The 17,604-nt window shown below is 34.1% G+C and overlaps 3 protein-coding genes across 3 annotated transcripts; all 3 read left to right on the forward strand.

Annotated features, from left to right (window-relative positions):
• Positions 1 to 7,857: 7,857 nt before the first annotated feature.
• LOC104223971 (uncharacterized) lies at positions 7,858 to 9,883 on the forward strand. The gene is made up of 3 exons (XM_070151506.1): positions 7,858 to 8,314; positions 8,406 to 9,549; positions 9,634 to 9,883. Exons 1-3 carry the CDS (start codon positions 7,858 to 7,860, stop codon positions 9,881 to 9,883), a joined length of 1,851 nt encoding a protein of 616 aa, XP_070007607.1.
• Positions 9,884 to 11,421: 1,538 nt separating this feature from the next.
• Positions 11,422 to 14,156, forward strand: LOC138873072 (uncharacterized). Its single transcript, XM_070151507.1, has 3 exons — positions 11,422 to 11,693; positions 12,464 to 12,590; positions 13,899 to 14,156. The coding sequence occupies exons 1-3, from the start codon at positions 11,422 to 11,424 to the stop codon at positions 14,154 to 14,156; spliced, it is 657 nt and encodes a 218-aa protein (XP_070007608.1).
• LOC104223970 (uncharacterized) lies at positions 13,391 to 16,753 on the forward strand. Its single transcript, XM_009775511.2, has 3 exons — positions 13,391 to 13,977; positions 14,280 to 14,381; positions 16,205 to 16,753. The coding sequence occupies exons 2-3, from the start codon at positions 14,319 to 14,321 to the stop codon at positions 16,751 to 16,753; spliced, it is 612 nt and encodes a 203-aa protein (XP_009773813.1). The 5' UTR covers positions 13,391 to 13,977; positions 14,280 to 14,318.
• Positions 16,754 to 17,604: the final 851 nt, after the last annotated feature.

Genomic DNA, 17,604 nt, shown 5'->3' on the forward strand with positions numbered 1-17,604 from the left:
CTCGCCACAGTTGCCGTTGGATGGGAAGTAAAAAGGTATCTGAGAGCGCGTGTGTCCAATGTAAAGACAAAGTCGAAAGCGAGATGAGTTCAGTTTCTTTCCCGCATTATGATGTGGGGTCCAGCTAATGGGAGTGTTTGCATTTTTATCGTTAATTTTACGGCGTGTTAGTGGAAAAATGATTTATCTTAATATAAAATATGCAGCTGAGCATGGTTTGATTAATGAGTCAAAGGGGTCTAATTAGGGGTGCTTATCGGACGGATAATTACGCTTAGCAATTCAACGTATCAGTTATCGGATTATAAATATACTAATCCACTGGTCATCTAATAAGACAACGGACGGATTGGTAGTGGATTAACAATTCTCGAGTGATTATCGGCGATTTATCGGCGGTTTATTGGCTAAACCAAGTAGAATTTTTTTGAAGAATCATTCATCAATACCAAACGGTTTCAAATCCATATCAAAATTTTAATACCATCTGAGATCTAACAGTATTTTTTAAATTGAAGAGTCTTCTGCCAAGTTCCAATCTAGATCATATTCAAGACTACTCGTACACTTATGAATCAATCAAATTTTCAGTACCATTCGTTCTTCACAATAAATCCAAATTGTAAAACCAAAAATCTAGAAAGTCAGTCTTTAATTTGTTAGATGCATGCAAAAAAGGACATAAAACCATACAATCTAAGATTATGCAAACACGTGTGGAAGAAGAATTAAAAGGAATGCATGAGATGAAAATATTTTAAAAAAAATGAGAAACATAAAATATTTTTATGCTGGGGAGACATTAAAAAGTGAAACACAGAGTGTGCTGCAAATGACTCCAACAGCAGCGGACAATGTCTAAAGGATTTCATGTGTTTCTTCGGATAGAAAGGATGTAAGCAATTTTGCTTACTTTACGCCTATGACCCTATTATTTCGTGAAGGTAGAAAAATTATTTTCGAGATTTTCAGTTCAAGTAAAATATATTCTCGATATTCATGAAAAAGAGATACAAATAATGGACGGTAGCGCAAGGAAGAAATCCGTAAAAGTGTTGTTTGACTGTCTTTTCTCGGTATTAATTGACAGTCATTTTTAATACAATTTAAATAATTGGAAATCCAGAAGAAAGAAAACGAGATAGTTTCCACACAATTACAAAGGTACTACAAAATTTTCATACAACTCTATTCTCTAACTTGTTTGAACATGTAGTGTAGGTTAGGGTGAACTACTTTCAATGTAAAGAAAACCTTTTCAAATGTTTGGTAAACATATTTAATAGTACTTTAAGTTTTATATATTGTGTCTAAAAGTACATTTGAAACTTCCTAAACTGATTTTCATTCTTTTTGTGGTACACATTACACTACTACCTACTTAAACTTTTACGTGGAGTCCAATTTTGCGTCACCTGTTGAATTTGTATTCTTTTTAAAAAAAAAATTAACTGATACCCAATTATTTAATAACTTCATATACATATACTTTTCTCTTCTTCTTTACTGTTGTTTTCTTCTTCTTTGTGCTTAGAGTTTCTTCTTCTTCTTAGTTGAAAAATAGGTTTGTTAAATTTATTATTGTTCTGATAGTTTGATGATTGAGATTTATTGTTTATAATATTTGAAAATTATGTTTCAAATTTGAGCTCATTTCTAGTAGATTGGCATTGAATCATGTATTGAATTGTCTGAAATTGCATTGAAAAGATTGAACTGTTTCAAATCCGAACGGATACACTTTCCAAAATTTTATGCAATACCATTATAACTTCAATGGTGGCCCCAAAAGTGAGTATATATGAAAATGTCCCACCGAGTACTTCTACATAATTTTTAATGAACTAATTTCCTTTTCTTTTTTCCTGTCTGGAAAAGTGATTCCGGAGATAGTAGCACTTCGTAATGTCGTATGAAGTAGACCAACGCCCATATTTGTATGGTATAGGGCCGCCCTAGACTTACATTCAAATTAAGTAAAAATAGCACGGGCTAGTCAGTTTTTGGACTAGTTATTCAAAAATAGCCAGCGTTATATTATGCTGGACCGGTATATTATACTGGAACTCCAGTATATTATACTGGAGTATTTTTTCGGATTTTGAACAGTATTTTCGTTCAAATTATCTTTACATGAAAAGTGGCTAAATTTTGATTACTTTTAAAATTGTGATTATTTTTGAACGATCACTTGTAAATCTGGCTATTTTTGAATTTCTCCCTCAGATTAATAGGCCTGAAGTTCGTTAATGGGCAGAATGTATTGAATCAATTTGGACTCCCTGACAAACAAATGGGACTTTTACCTAGTTATATTATATTAGAAACTTATTTACCAATGTTTTTTATGTTTTGTAGTTTTTAATAAGTATTTAAATTTTTCTTACAAATTATGTAGATTACTCCTTAAAAGACTCTCAGCCCATTATTAGTGCCTTCAATTAAGGGATTCAATTATATCCTTTCCTTTTTTTCCCGTTCCTCTTCTCTCTCCTTTTTTTTTTACAATAAAATTTCTTAATCTACGTCCAGAATCTCTATCTCCTCTCTTCCCACCATTGCCGATAATTTTATATTATTAAATCATATTTGCATCATTCTTTTGCTGAGAGACCGGACAACACTGAAAATGAAGAAATATTCAGGAATTGTATGATAAATGTATCATAATTGTATTTAAATTGTATCAGATACATCAATACGTAAAACGTAATTGTATCATAATTGTATATAACTTGTAGATGGTACATTAATATCCAAAATAATACATGATACAATACTAATAATTAATATATAATTATCATATATTTGTGATACAAACTGTGAAATTCGTCACGATCTCACAACTGCTCATAATTCAAATATAAATTTGATACAATCTTGAAAGAATTCTTACACAATTTTGATACAATTGTGATACAACTTAAAATCGACTCTAAACTTAAACTGATACAATATCGAATTATACTTGTATTAATATTGTATCATGCATTATTTTAGGTACATATTGTGTTACAATTGTGATACAATTCTAAATTATGATACAACTTTGATCTTCATCTTTTTCAATTTTTAATTTAAGACATCCACCTAGAACCAACTATAAACTTAAATTATAATACAATATTGTATTTTAATAGTATTAGTATTGTATCAGAATTGTCTTGGGTATTGATGTATCAAATACAACTCAGATACAATTTTGATACCTTTATTATACAATCGTAATACAATTCCAAAACTTCATCTTCCTCGAGTTTCATTATGAAATTCAACCTAAAACCAACTTTAATATAGAGTGAAGCTTACCCATAACTTGATTGTAGAGCAAATCTTCAAATTTCTTCTGTATTATATAAATAAGAAAGAGATTTTGAACGATTAAAGATAGAAATCATATATCAACAGCTTTGGAATAGGAAAGAATCTGCAATTATGGGAGATAACAATGGAAGAGGAGTGAGTAAGCGAGATTTTTGGGTTAGAACGATTATGGTTATCAATGGCTTTCTTACTGTGGGTAAGTACAAAGAGAGGTGATGATTTTGGGGTTCAGTGGATTTCTTACGATGATGATTTTGGGTAAGCACAAAGACAGATATAATTTTCCTTAGAAAAAGGAAGAGTATCTTAAATGTAGGGGATTATGTGTAATTGATACCCAATATTTAAGGTATGTTTCATTTTCTCCTTTCTATGATTTTGTATAAAACTAGTAAATATAGGTATATAAAGTAATTAATAAGGAATCTAAATAAAGGTAGTAAATAGGTTTCTATTATAGTATAACTAGGTAAAAATCCCAATACGAATCTATCACAGTGGGCCTAGTTGATGGGCATATTATCAATAAACTAGCTCTTGGTTTCATTGCCCAGTGGACAATGTGATGAAATGATGGGATTGAGAAAGGGACGGGTCGATCCTATTTGAGCGAGTTAAAAAGAATTGAGTCAGTAATTACATTATGAATCAATTCATCCAAAATTTGTTTAAATGAAACGGTTATGATTTAAGCCGCTCAAATTAACCCCCAGAGTATTCAAAGTTTCTCCATTTTATTTTGAGCATGAGTTACTTCAGAGGAATTGCATCATTTGACCCTAGAAACCTCTTAAAAGTTACTTATCTTGCAAATTGACATCACAAAAGTTTCACTAAAAGATATCTTTTTCCTCCTTTGCATTCACATTTGATGCAAAGAAAATTTTAATTTTTTTATGACCTTATTTCTCCCTAATTCCGTTCTTCCTTATAAACCAAACACCCCAAAAAAGAAAAATTATGTTCATCCCTCTCCTCTCTCTCACTTCCAAGTTCGAGTAAAGATAAATATTTAGACACTTGGGCAACTTTCACTAGTATAGTAGTATTAGTAGCCGTGATGCTCGTACATTATTAAAGAATATTAATTATATGAAAGTGTGATCGATCTGAATTGTTCGAGTACTTCAAATCATATATTTTAACAAAATCATAAATTAAATATTATTTTATCTCAATGTAAGTACCAAAAAAATTATCTCTTTTAGACTTTTATTCGATTGCTCCGAATATATTTATTATTTGAAATTATCAATAATATTTTCGAGTATTATTTTTACTTTATTTTTTAAGTTAATTCAAAGTATACTTAGTGTTACTCTATATCTATTTTTTTTTATATACATTATTTTACTATTCTAAAAATAATAAGTTCAATGGCCTACCCATTAGATATTATCCCATATATTCAATGTTAACTAGTACTAAGTTCGGGGGCAAGTTGTGTTACCAAATTATGGCTCCTTTCAACAAAGTTTCTCCAAATTATTTCAACAATACTAACTCGATCTCATCATCATTCAGGTCGTTTCCTTTAATCCCACAAGTATATAAGGTAATATGTTCATTAGGGTCGGTTGTCCCGTTATATTTGGGTATATCGGGCATGCAAAACTTTTTAGGAATAGGCATCGGAGCCGCTCTTTGAGGGAATGGTTTCTGTATGAACTTTTTGGCATCTAAACCTTTCAGGTCCGGGGGTGTCCCCGATATTTGATCAACACGGGAGTTATAAGTCTCCACCTTTTGTCATTGTCCTCAATCTTCTTTTCCCTGGACTCGCGATCCTCTTGGTGAGATCTTCGAGTATCCTCATGGCGATGGGGTCAGTCCCCGAGCCATTTTCGTTTAACCTCTCTGGTGCCGGTTCAGCACGTCGAGTGTTTTCCGGTTCAGCTATACTCGGAGTTTTATTCTGACTCTGAAGTTGAGCGATGGCAATCTGTTGAGCTTGCAGCATCTCGAATATCACTTGGAGGCTGACTCCCCCATCTCCTATACCTTGTGCTCCTTGGCCCTCAGATCGGGCTTCCCCGTGTATACTTCCTCCGGGGTCTGCACCTAAATCTGCATTTAAAGCAATGTGCGAACTAACATCAACTGGTTCCACATTTGGCACTTCATCAGGGTTTATCGGTGGTACACCGACCCCTACATTGTTGTTTTTCCCATAAAATCCAAGACCTTCGTTGTCATGAACAAGTGCATTTTGCGAGTTTGACATGTTTAATCCTGAGAATCAAAAAAAAATTGACAAGAAAAAATGTAAAAATATAGTGTGTTATGAGAATCATTAATGAAATAATCACTATTATCTTTATCCCCACGGTGAGCGCCAAACTGTTTACCTTGAAAATATGAGTAACAATTAATTTGATTTGTGGTTGTAAAGATATGTGATTTAGTTCAATACTAATTAATAATCAAGAAGTATAAAGTATAAATGAAAGAAATGAGTGAATCAAACCAGTGTTACTAGGCAGTATCGACCTCGAGCTCAGTGACCTCGAGATGGATTAAGGACAATAAAATAAGAATAATAAAGCTAAAAGATAATTCTGATGAACAATGACCGAGAAAAGTAAGAGAGTATGTTCTTGCTAATGATTAGATCCCCTTTACAAATGATTGGGGTCCCCTTTATATAATAGGGGAACCCTAAATAAGGTGCATTTCCATTTACAGTAAAGAATCTTATTGGGACAGTTGTCTAACTGCCTAGTACGGATTCGTACAAATCTGTTCCAGAATTTACGTCATGATTTTGGGGACGTGGCAGGAATTTTGCTCATTTTGTTATAAATCCATAACAACATTACCTCGAGGCCTAGTCATAGTCGAGCCCCGACGTTCCTCGAACACTTAATTCTTCGAGCCTTGTACTCTGTCATCGAGCTGGAGCCTAGTTCATCGAGCTTGAACTCGATCCGTCCTGAATTTGGGCTTAAGGTGATCCCTCGAGCCTAAAAAATCGGGCATACCTTATTTCGACCGTATACAAATTTCATTGCATATTCGAACATTAAATAATTAGCTACCTAAACTATTTTTGGACTTAGTTTATATTTTGTAATTCAAATATGAGTGCAATTAAAATTTTATTATTTTATACAAATAGTTTGGTGCAATTAAAATTTATTATACAACGATACATGCATAAGTCATGTGATTAGTTAGTATTTACATATTTTAAGAATCAAAAATGAAATTATGAAAATACTCAAAAAGAAAAATGGAGAAAGCGATATAAATTGGAAAGTTTCCAACGAGACAAAGAAAAGAATATATATATATATATATATAATACTAAAATTCTTATAATTAAGACGTACACAGTTAAATGTCTATCTTTATTAAGCTGTGTGCAAATTTATAATACAAATAATATGTCAGAAGTAGTGTCTATATTTTAGTTATACTTACTTGAGTTAATTGCAATATTGTCATAACCTCAAAGCACAACAGGATGAGGTCGAGTTAAATAAAAAGAAGAAAAATAAAGAAGTCCTTCTGCCCACGCCATTTCAGCCATACTCCTAAATTACATTGTATACCGCCTAAACTCTACCCACTCTCCTAAATTACACAGAACTCCCGCGCCTTTTCAGCTTCTTCTGCCCACGATCACAATATACTAAATCCTTTCCATTATTTTTCCCAACTGAAAGATTATCTCAAACCAGTCTCTCACAAGCTATCGTTTGGATGCTTCTCAATTCCACAATCCATTCGGCTAAGTGGTAAGTATTTTTTATCAATCTAATTTTTCCAGTATATTGTAGATATGTTGAAAGCTTGTGCTCATTATGATTGGGATTTGAGGCCTAATTTGATTATTAGTACTCATTTTTTACTATCTAAAGATTTTTAGAAATCAATAAATGCTACTGTAATCTTTTTACATTATCAGGAAAGGAAGTTTGTCAGAAAAATGACTTCAAATCGTGAGTGGATGTACAAAAGGTTAACGAGAGGTTTGTATAATCCAGAATTCGTGGTGTTGAGCAATTTATTGAGTTTGCAAAGAATCATCGGGAAGGGAGGGATGGTGAGAGACTAAGGTGCCCATGTAACCGAAAAAAGTGTCAGAATAAATTTTTTGAAGATGTTCTTACGGTCCACGAACATTTATTGCATGACAGCTTCGTACCTGGATATCATATACGGTACTTGCATGGAAAAAATGAGGTTACTAGAAATATAGTTCAACATGAAGAGATGCAAAATTGGGATCAAACTATGAATATTGCATCAGTAAATGTGGGTGCAATTGATGAGCCTGGATCACCTACTTCATACCATAGAATGGTCCTTGACGCCGCTGGCCCCTCATTCGATCCGAATGATATGGATGAATTACTGAATTCTGATGCACAGAAATTTTATGATATGATTGATTCTGCAAATTAAGAGGTGTGGCCTGGCTATGAAACACATTCTCAATTGTCAGTTGTTGCACGTTTATTGCATATCAAGTCTAAACACCATCTATCTGATAGATGTTTTGATGACATTTGTCAATATGTGAATGAGATGATTCCTTCTGATAACCTAATGCCAAAAAATTTCTATGAAACTAAGAAGTTAATGCAGGGAATGAACATGCCAGTAGAAAAAATTCATAGTTGTATCAATGCCTGTATGATTTATTGGGGAGAAGACAGTGAACTTAGCCATTGCAAGTTTTGTCGTCATCCCAGGTACAAGCCTACTAGGAAAATATCTAATTCAAAGAGAAATCTTGTACCATTCAAACAGATGTACTACTTTCCCCTCACTCCACGGTTGCAACGCTTATATGCTTCCGGCATGACTGTTGCACGTATGCGATGGCATGCCGAGCATGAAGTAAAGGAAGGTGCGATGCGTCATTGTTCAGATGCACCCGCATGGAAACACTTTGATAAGATGCATCCATCTTTTGCAGCTGAAAGTCGTAATGTTAGATTGAGGCTATGCACATATGGTTTTCAACCATTTGGACAAACAGGTCAACAATATTCATCTTGTCCAATAGTTGTGACACCATACAACTTGCCGCCTTGGATGTGTATGAAAGAGTCCTATTTGTTTTTTGTCAGCTATAGTTCCTGGGCCGAAGAACCCTAAGCAAAAATTTGATGTTTTCTTGCAACCTTTGATTGCAGAACTAAAAAATATGTGGAGTATAGGTGTGGACATATATGATATCTCTAAGAAGCAAAATTTTAACATGCGAGCTCCTTTGATGTGGACAATTAGTGATTTTCCTGCATATTTGATGTTGTCTGGATGGGGTACTGCGGGTAGGCTAGCATGTCCATATTGTATGGAGAATACAAATGCTTTTACTTTGACAAAATGTGGCAAACAGTCCTGGTTTGACAATCATCGTAACTTCCTTCCACTGGATCATCCATACAGGACTAATAGAAATTCATTTAGAAAGAATAAAGTAGTCACAACGCATCCTCCCCCGATACGGTCAGGTGATGATATATTGAAGGAGATAAATGAATTGGGGTTGAAAAAGGTAACAGAGCTTGGGGCTGATATTATTAATGGCAAAATTAGCAAGTTTTCTGGTTGGAAGAAAAGAAGCATATTTTGGTATTTACCATATTGGAGTACAAATCTCATTCGGCACAATTTTGATGTTATGCACATCAAGAAAAACTTTTTCGAGAATGTGTTCAACACAGTGCTAGATGTAGATGGTAAAACCAAAGATAATCCCAAATCTAGAGAAGACTTGAAAGAGTTCTGTCGACGACCTGAATTACATGCTGTTGGTGACGAATATCCGAAAGCTTGTTACACACTAGATAAGAAGTCAAAAAAAGTATTGTGTGAATGGGTAGAGACTCTGAAATTTCCAGATGGATATGTCTCAAATATGGGAAGGTGTGTGGACATGAAAAAACATAAATTGTTTGGTATGAAAAGCCACGATTGTCATGTATTCATGCAAAGATTGGTCCCTATTGCGTTTCGTGAGCTATTACCACAAAAAGTTTGGGAACTACTTGCTGAGATGAGCCTTTTCTTTAGGGATCTCACTTCTACAGCAATTCGGGAAGAGGATATGGTCAGACTTGAACAAGAAATGCCTGAAATACTTTGTAAATTGGAGCGTATATTCCCTCCCAGCTTCTTTGATTCAATGGAACATCTCCCCGTGCATCTTGCTTACGAAGCAAGGATAGCAGGTCCAGTGCAATATCGATGGATGTACCCATTTGAGAGGTAAAATTTCATTGATATTAAGTCAAGCACTTCATTTTCATCATCATGAATGACTCGCAATTTGAGCTTATATGTTATTTCCAGAAACCTTCAAAAATTGAAAAATAATGTTCGAAATAAGGCACAAGTTGAAGGATCCATATGCAATGCGTATTTAGTTGAGGAAGCTTCATCTTTTTGTTCACACTACTTTGAACCTCATGTTTACACAAGGCATAGAAAAGTTCCACGGAATGATGATGGTGGTACAAGGGAAAGGGATGAACGCGATGGTAATCTTTCTATATTTACCTATCCATTAAGGCATTTGGAAGATGTAAACCAAGATATATGACAGAAGAAGAACTTGATGCAACTCATATTTATGTTTTATTAAATTGCCTAGAAGTACACCCATATATTGAGTAAGACTTCAAGATTTTGTTTTAATTTATAGATGAGCAAAATCATCAAAACACTTAATATATAATTTTCTTGGATGTGATTCAAAGGATTTTTATTGACTCCCTTCGTCAAAATTTCCCACAAATTACGGAGAAAGAAGTGGATAGGAAACTTGATGAAGATTTTGCATCATGGTTTAAAAGATATGTGAGTACTTGTACAATATCCTTCCACTTATACTTACCTCACTTACGAGAAACTCTAATTATTTTTCTTTTATAGGCACGACTCCACATAGATAATCAGTTCATCAAGGCCCTTGCAGAAGGTCTGTGTCGAACAACGCAACCATGGACCGGTTATGTTGTCAATGGCTTTAAATTTCACACTAAAGCCGCAGTTCTTCTAGAGCATCTAACAACAACGGTGTATGCATAAAAGGAACTAATTATAGTGCAGATGATAGTGACTACTATGGTGTGCTAAATGATATCCTTGAATTGGAGTACAAGGATAGTGAGTATATAAAGAGAACTGTTTTATTCAATTGCGAGTGGTTTGATCCCACAAGGAAGGAATGAAGATTCACCCACAATATAAACTTGTGGATATCAACCATGAAAAGAAATTAAAGAAGTATGAACCATTTGTTTTGGCAATACAAGCGGCTCAAGTGTATTATACATCTTATCCTAGCTTACGACGTGATAAGAGTGACTGGTGTGATGTGTGCAAAATAAAAGCACGGGGTATTGTGGACATGCCTCCGTCATCTTCACAGTCAACTCCGACAGATGGTGTTGAGCCATTCCAATCCTAAGAAGATGGTTTAACATTTGGTGTGGTACCTGACAATGAAACTGTTCTCCTGAATGATCCAAATGGTGAATTCATAAACATAAGAGACGAGGATGATGATTTAGATGATGAGGTAGAACTTCATGTTGAATTTGGGTCGGATGAAGATGAGGATGAGGATAATGAGGATGAAGCGCCATATGATGAAAATGACAGTGAATAGAGTCAAAGCGCCTCAATCTCTTCAACTATAGAGTCTGAATGAATGAAACATAGTATATAATTTATTTTTATTACTATTTGATTTTACATTTTCTGAGAAAAAAGTTCCTGGATTTCAGATTTTATGGTTCCTTATTTTTTTTAAACTTAAGTATTTGTATTTAATAGCTCTTTCGCTTGCTTGTTTGACCGGTTACCATCAATCTCATTTTGTGAAGAGTAGTAGTTGTATTTGCAAATGCGGTAAGAAATACTTATGAAGTTGTTTGTCTTTTTAATCTGCCATGTCTAGATTAATACTTGTATGCATTAATTTTTTCAGAGCATTCTGTTCTTGGAGTAATATATAAATTAATTACTCTTGCAATAATATATCAATTAACTACTTATTACAGTATCTAATTAGATTTGATCATAATTCATTAATTATATATTTGTTCATATACATATGACTTTGGAATTGCAAATATGGCACCTAGGGGAGGTGGAGCACGTAGATATGCTGAAAACAGGAATGCAAACACACTGAGATCTCCTGAGATGTTGAGTCCCATATCTAATCAGTCAACATTATCACATGAACCTCCAGTTATAGAAACACCACATTCGGATGCAACTATAAACAGATCCTTACCATCTTCATCTTCTAATCTTGGTACACCTGGAGATGAAATTCAAACAACAAGTTCGTCAAACATAATTGGTGGTAACCGTATCCTAATTACAATCGTCCTTGGAGGGTAAGAGTACAAGTGTTATCTATTTATATTTATTTATTTATTTATTTTTATTTCGTGCTTATCTGGTGTGTATCAGTGCATCTTTGTGAAGTTATGCGAAGTCATACCTGATTGTTTAGCATCTAAAAAGATAGATACATATTTAGACTATTGGGACAGACATGTTGAGGCACAATTTGTTATAGTATGCAGTTAGCGAAATCTTTTTTTATCCTTTTTATATGGTACGTAGGACAAGCACTTCAAATGAACATGTCATTTGATTTTCTACTCTAACAGCAGGGTGCTCTTATCCAAAAAAACTAGAGAAAGCAGGAAAGTTCTTATCTTTTTCAATATGACTAAACAAATGACTCTAGATGAATATACTCATGGAATCGTCTTATAGAGGAAAGCTTTTCTATTTTATTTTATATGAAGTAAGACTTGGTCTTATTAGGAAAACTTTTGGAATAATGTATATGATTTGCCAATATGAGTGCATTAATGTAGTCTTCGTTGCATACCAAAATCTTAATTCCTTCATATTAACTCTAGTTAGGAGGTAACAACTCATTTACTGCAGTAATTGTGTAAAATAAAGATATTACTTACACTTCACACAAAAAATATAAATTGGTTCGTAAGAAGATGGGCAGAAGAATGTCCCTTTTGATGATTATTAAGCATCGCCTAAGTAATTCACGTTATTTCTCAAATGCTTCTTGAAAGAATACGAAGTCTTTAAATGAAATGGAGTAATAAAATAATTCGTTTCTTATTTACTCAAGTCTGGACCCGGGCAATCAAGTCATTCGGTCTGTCACAAAAATCTTCAAGGAGAAACTGGATTATGCAGGACATAATTGGAAGTCTGTTATACTAGAGACAAAAGATTTCTATTGGGAAGAGTTTAAGGTAAAGTTATAGTACTAATTATTATTTTAATAATGGAATTTGTACATTTTAAATTTCTGTTTTATCAATCTTGTGTTTCATCTGTTCTGTGCGCATTCCAGAAAACACTGGTTTGGGGCTTCTGACATCTCTGATCTGATTAATACTAGGGTGGGTAGCCAAACAAAATCTGGTTAGTAGTCTTCAATGTCGAGATATATAGGAGATATCGGATAATTATGATGAACTAATAAATAAATGCATTAGAAGTATGCTTTAGTTGGCTAGGGAGAATGCAGTTCTTTGCTTTGTTAGTTTCTAGACAGATAATTTTAGTAGTCCGACCTAAAATGTGGGAGAAATCATGATATCGTGAATGAGCTCCCAATTATTTCATCTACTGCTATTAATTCTATCGGAAGTGGACCGTTATCCATCTCTTACATCTTTGAGAAACCTTGTAATCATGATTAAGTCCTTATAGTTTGTCATATTGGTGCTTTTCTCTTCAGAATATCCTTCCGCTGAGTACATATGTGATACATTTATCAGAATTTCACGATACTTGAATTCCTCTCATTGCAATATTTTATTTTTGTTGCATAATTAGGGAAAAATAATCATAATCCTTATATATAACAGTTTTTATAACGTCCAAGACTTCTTAGTTTTAGTGCTTTTATGCTGCTATAAATACCTACACATCAGTAATGCAAGATAAAAGGATGAAAAATAGAAAACTTAATACCTTAATATTATACTAGTTAGTTTCCCTTTCTGTCAAATGTACAAATGTCATGAAGTAACTACTGCATGAATTATTTCAACTTCCGGAATATACATATGTTGAATTGTATAGGTTCTGGTCCAAGCATCGTTATTTATCAAGTACCTTGACAGAGCAATTCTAGGACTGCTATGTCCTGCGGCACCAATGTCCGAGAAGAACTAGGGGAAATTTATAATGACCACAACAGTAAAGACGGAATAAGCATAAACTTTTGATCCCATATGTTGATAATAATTATGTCTCGCAAAGGTTTTTGCTATCTTGAGGGATCACAGTTCTTTCTTAGTATTTGGTTGGTGATCTTTGTTTTTAACTTGATTTCTAGATCAGTAATTTTTTTTCTTTAGCTAGGCTAGAAGATCCTTCTCATTCCTTTTAGATATTTGGAGCTATTCTTTTTTTTTTTTTTCCAAATAAGATCGATAATATTTGGAGTTCCCTTTATCTTTCTTGAGCCGAGGATCTACTATACTGGGTAAGTTGTTGTTGTTGTCGTTATCAATATCTTGTGTTATTTTTCATTTGATCTTTTCAAACAGAAACTATTTCAATGGGACACTGCAATTGAAGGTGCCATAAAGGATAAGTTTATGAGCAAATGTGCAGAACGATACACGGGTATGTTATCTGAAGCAAGAGCTTGTGAGAAGAAGCGCAAACATATTCCAGTATCTATTTGGGAGAGCTGGAAGCCTCACTGGGAGACTGAGGCTTTTAAAGCCAAGTCTGCACAATGCTCAAGGAATCGACTAAGTGAAAAAGGTGGTGAAGGGTCTGGTCCCTCACGCCATACATGAGGCTCCAGATCTCACCGAGAACATGCAAGACTACTGGCATATTCATTTTTCTTTAGCCAAGTTAGAATATCTCCAAAGCTAGTGATTATGTATTAATATAGTGAACTTGATTTTCAATTTTAGGCTAAAGAACTAGGAAGACCAGCTCATCCACATGAGCTTATGAAGAAGACACATGTCAAGGCGAACAAGGAGTTTGTGGACCAGAAATCTAAGAGCACATATGTAAGTTACTATAGCTTGGCTGTCATTTTTTGGCACGTAAAAGTAAAGCACCTATTTGGCGATTACATATCTCCTATTACCAATTTTGAGTGAGTGATACCCAAAATCGGTCTTACAATTTGAACTAAGAAATGTGGAAACCTGTAACCTATAACAGTATAAACAAATATAATATAAACTAGCCATATGGATATAAATCGCATGAGCACCCACTGTCTCCAAATTTGATTCGCCTTCTTCCAAGAGCTGGGCAGATCCTTGTAGCTCTTTGAATAATTTATTGATATCTTCATTATTTGGCTTGAAAGCGTAGCACAAACTTTGAGCACTAATCCAAATGAAAACATTACATCCTTCAGTTCACACGATATTCATGCTTTTATGTGATTCCTTGTTGATTTGTTGAAACTCATCTTGATATTCCATTGCATCCTTTTATGTATTATGTTAACTCCCCATATTTGGTAAATATCTTGTGAATCACCTCCCACATTTGAAACTTCGAGTTGTCCAGGTCTATAGCACAATGAGTTTCCTTTATGATTATATAGTGTACCTTCCTAGAATGTAGCGATGTTCAGTATAATATCAATGTATTATTCCCATGAATCACATCCTGGGAAACTATACATATGTAATACAGTGCATATGCCCTTCTGAGAGCCCTCCAAATGTAGCTTCCAAAGTCAGTCAGGAGCGTGGCCAAAGAACTGGGCAGTGGCTTTCCTCTAAGATGCAGTAAATGTGAGTCCCTATTTTCTTTATGGAAAAATGGCAGAAACATAGTGGTTTGGACATGGTTGTGTATTCTAAGCATATGCCCTCTGAGATTGAGAGCACATATAGTCCTAAGTATTTTTTATTTACTCCATGGTTCCATGCTTATGCCTACTATCCGATACTCATTCATGGGAGTGAGTATCAAGTGCTAATACTATCAAATGGTAAGGCATGGATACAATACCTGCAAAAAAGAACACAATGTTAATATAAACAAGACCCACCATGTTCTCCTTCCTAAGGATTTGAACAAGGCAGGCATGTATGGTTATTTCCCCCTTTATTATGTTCACCTTCTCCTCCCCTTTCAATCTCTTGCAACTCTTATCCTTAAGTATGGGCATTGAAGTTTATCGTTATTCACAATCCTTTTCCTGTACTGTCCAGTTGTGCAAAAGAATCACACTCCATAGGACCTACATCAAGAGCATTATTAGCTAAGTTATCAGCCAGTTTGTTGTCTCCGCGATATATATGCGTTATGATAGCGTTACACTCCTATAACAGCTTCCTTATTTCCTCCACATGCTCTACAATTCCCCGTGATGTACTCCACCTTCCTTCAATGACATTTTTCATTAGCATAGAATATGCTTGCACCCAAATAGGAGATAGCAACTGAGCTTTACAATACCTTAGTGCATGAAGGATAGATACTGCCTCTGCTTCTGTGTTTGTAGTTTCATGAATCTACTGCCCATGTACATAAATAATATCCTCTAATGCATCTCGTGTACAGTAACCAATTGAACTCTTGCCTGGGTTCCCTCTCGTAGCACCATCAGTATTCAATTTTAGCCATCCTTCTCTAGAAAACTCCCAGATGATTTATAAATCTGCACATATAAGCTGTATAACATGTCATTGTTGAAAATTATTACTTCTTTATCTGAAAGTATAACAAATTGATGACGAACAAGTAATGCAATTTGTAGGGAAAAATTGTTGTGTACATCAAAACAATTGTTTTTAAGGTGTTGTTATTGACATTTGAATTTTCAGTTTTGTTGCCTTTATGGAGTTTATATCATTTTTTTGTTCAGGATGCCATAATGTCTAAAATTGCGTCTGCGTCTCAGCCTGAAGATGGGTCCAGTGAGCCTCTTGAAGTTGATTACTCACAAATTTATTTGGAGGAAGTCGGTGTTAAGAAGACGCGCATTTATGGTCTTGGTTCTCAAGCTCCTTTCTATGGGGATGTTGGTGCATCCTCTAGTTCGATATCTCCACTTCAAGATATAGACTTTAATGCTCGGGTGAATGAATGTGTCGGGCATCGTTTGCAAGAAATTAAGGAAGAGATGAAGCATGAGATGAGATTAGAGATCAGAGAAGAGATTAGACAAGAAATGAGAGAAGAAATGCGAGAAGAATTGCGTGAAGAAATGAGACACGAAATGCAACAAGAGGTGCGTGAGCAAGTTGATCAACTACTCCAAAATCGTCTGTCGGTCCTCATCGGTGGCTTACCTACACCGCCTTCTCGTAGACATGACTCGTCGTCAAATGACACGATTTATGGCATGTTAGACACGTCTTGGATTCTTGAATTCTGCTTTCAACTTCATGATAGATGTTATTATTATTTTTAAAGTTCTAGTATGTTTTTTGTTTTGTTTAATATTTGTAATAGTTGGTAACACATTTACAATTTGTTAGTAAATTTTATGACGAATTACTAACGTAAATTTTAAAAATAAATAACCATATTTGCTAACGAATTTGAAATTTACTTGTAAATTACCAACAATTTCTTAAACAGAACTTTTCCATAGATAAAATTACCAACCGATTGCCAATATACTTTTAAAATAAACTATCGGATTTAACAACCAAATTGGTATCCATTAGTATAGTTGCTAACGGAATACAAACGGAAATTTTCTTGTTACTATATTTACCAACCATTTACAAACACAATTTAAATAATGAAAAACCAATTTTACTAATTCATTTTCTATCTGTTAGTAAAGTTACTAACGGACTTCCAACCGAATTTTGGTTAGTAAATTTACCAACGAAAATCTTGGACTCAAGATTCAAAAATTACCAACAAATTTATTTGGTGTTTACTAACTGATTTTTAGTTGGTAATTTTACCATCAAATTCAAACTGGTTGGTAAAATTTACCATCAAATTCAAACTGGTTGGTAAAATTACCATCAAGCCTTTTAGCAACGGATCAATATCCGTTAGTACTCTGTTAGTAACTTAAATTGCCAACCAATTTGATCAGTTTACCAACAATTTTTTTTTTTGGTAATTTTTTTTTTTTTTTTTTTGTAGTGTTAGGACATGCATTTTATTTGAAAAAAAATTGTAACTTTTGTGAGTGGAAGAAAAATTTTCACTCAAAAACTAGTTTTCATATTTTATGAACAAATACTGTTTAAAAAGAATAAATAGCCAAAATCTATAGCCAAACAGGAGCTTAGTAGGAAT

Source organism: Nicotiana sylvestris, chromosome 7 (genome assembly GCF_000393655.2).
Source record: "Nicotiana sylvestris chromosome 7, ASM39365v2, whole genome shotgun sequence".
NCBI lineage: Eukaryota > Viridiplantae > Streptophyta > Magnoliopsida > Solanales > Solanaceae > Nicotiana > Nicotiana sylvestris.